Raw genomic sequence first — 1,798 nt, 5'->3', positions numbered from 1 at the left:
GTAAATCGGTGATGGTTTATTTCAGCACACAATCATGGGCCTGGCCAGGGCCAAATGGGCCTAGGACCGGTCTTTGATGGTCAACAACCAAAACATGTGATGGTTTGGAGGTGCATTGCGGCTTTCAATCTATGATATGGAATACATAACGAGTCTCAACAATTGTCACCAATACACTTGTGTGACAGTTTTTTGAGTGATATGTGACGGTTCGGGACCTCCAATCATCAACAAATTTCTAATAGTGTGCATTATACACAATAATGGTATAACTATTGTGCTTCATATAATGCAACACATCATTATCCAACAATAATAGTGAACTTAATACATTTGACTTCCATCCATGGTTGTAGAGTTTCTGATTTTAATTACTATTGCCGTGTGAGCCATGAGACACACATCAAACATGTGGGAATATACTGCTTGCATTATGCAGTTTCAGAAAGCACGCTAATGCATTTGTATGTTGATTATCCTTTCTTGACATGTGTTGAAAGCCTTGAAGCCGCATCCTTAATGTGCCCGAAAGACTCAACAAAGTCATCCAGAAGTTGAGTATAATTTGGAATTATTTCCTCATCAACTGACAAAATTACCTTAATAGTGCTATTGTAACTCTGATAGTGTACAATTAAAGCCTGCAAAAAGAAATGGTAATTAAACACAAAATCAGGTTGCCGATGATTAGAATATTGTAGGTTTTATTTCCAGTCTCTTTTATATTTTTGCAATCAATTTTTCTTTTATTGTTTCAAGGATCCGAGCTTACATTTTTGTGTGTATATGCCTACCAAGGTCAAGTCATCTCCTTAATTCTGGAGTCATTAGTGATGAACTGTTTTGAGAGATGTATATAAAGTTGCATCTAACCATCTGTTGCGTTTTGGGTTAAAGTTCACAGTCACAAAAAAAATGTGGAAATGCAACTACATAGTTACTCCTACTTAAACTTGTTATTGCATATCTCTATTGGCGAGAGGTGTGAGAGCATACACCTTGTTTTGAGTACTCTTTAACTCAAATTTGTTCCTTCTTATCGTATATATTGTGGTTCCTCCAAGGCGCATACACCATTTTGGATATAAATGTACAACGAAGTACTCCCTCCGTTCCAAAATAGATGACCAAACTTTGGAACAGAGGGAGTATAAACTAAGGAAGCATATGTGGTTTTTGATGTTTTGAGTTTTGATTCTTGTTTTTTTGTTCTAGTAAACCGGATTAACTTACCCGATCTTTTTTTATAATTCATACGTATTAGAGCACTTATGTTTAAAAGCGATGAATACCAATGTCCTTGCATTGTGGACAATGTGGTGGATGATTTGGGTTGACAAAAGTACAAATGTGGCTTAAGATTGAAGGTTTCGATCTAAGATCATGGCTGACTTACTTGTGGAATACCATAAACTGTAGGTGCAATGAAGACAAATGGGTGTCCATAGAACTCTACTTGCTCTGTTGGTCCAACCATGTTCGAGAGCGTAGTAGTTGTATTTGTGAGCATACGACCGATGATAAAAGCACCTGCCTGCTTGGATTGTCAAGTTGAACAATTATAAACATGAAGAATAATAACTAAATAAAAGAAGTGTTAGTTTGCTAGACAATGAGTTACTTAATTGTCTGAGTTTAATATTAGGAAAACATACCAGTACAAGCGGGAAAAAGAAATACCTTTAGACCAAACATTTTAACAAAAAGCTCGCTAATCATACACGTGAAGATAACTTCAAGTGAGCTCTTTTTTCTATCCAGGGTCTTCTTTGCCATCCGAACATATGCAAGTGGATCA

At 36.4% G+C, this 1,798-nt stretch overlaps 1 protein-coding gene across 1 annotated transcript; it reads right to left on the bottom strand.

The window, feature by feature from the left end:
* Nucleotides 1-224: 224 nt before the first annotated feature.
* LOC119348462 (O-acyltransferase WSD1-like) lies at nt 225-1,791 on the bottom strand. The gene is made up of 3 exons (XM_037616559.1): nt 1,681-1,791; nt 1,397-1,534; nt 225-641 (listed from the first exon to the last, which is right to left on the bottom strand). The coding sequence occupies exons 1-3, from the start codon at nt 1,774-1,776 to the stop codon at nt 474-476; spliced, it is 402 nt and encodes a 133-aa protein (XP_037472456.1). The 5' UTR covers nt 1,777-1,791; the 3' UTR covers nt 225-473.
* Nucleotides 1,792-1,798: the final 7 nt, after the last annotated feature.

The sequence above is a fragment of the Triticum dicoccoides genome, unplaced genomic scaffold (genome assembly GCF_002162155.2).
Source record: "Triticum dicoccoides isolate Atlit2015 ecotype Zavitan unplaced genomic scaffold, WEW_v2.0 scaffold92904, whole genome shotgun sequence".
In the NCBI taxonomy this organism is placed as follows: domain Eukaryota; kingdom Viridiplantae; phylum Streptophyta; class Magnoliopsida; order Poales; family Poaceae; genus Triticum; species Triticum dicoccoides.
Note: the sequence above shows the minus strand (reverse complement) of the source record. Positions and strands in the feature narration are given on the sequence as shown.

What these genes read in the sequence shown, in the direction of transcription:
- LOC119348462 (XM_037616559.1), bottom strand. Translation starts at nt 1,776, where the DNA reads ATGGCAAAGAAGACCCTGGATAGAAAAAAGAGCTCACTTGAAGTTATC. An exon ending in TTAAAATGTTTGGTCTAAAG is followed by an intron (nt 1,535 to 1,680) that starts GTATTTCTTTTT and finishes CAATCCAAGCAG; the next exon opens with GCAGGTGCTTTTATCATCGG. An exon ending in CAGTTTATGGTATTCCACAA is followed by an intron (nt 642 to 1,396) that starts GTAAGTCAGCCA and finishes TTCTTTTTGCAG; the next exon opens with GCTTTAATTGTACACTATCA.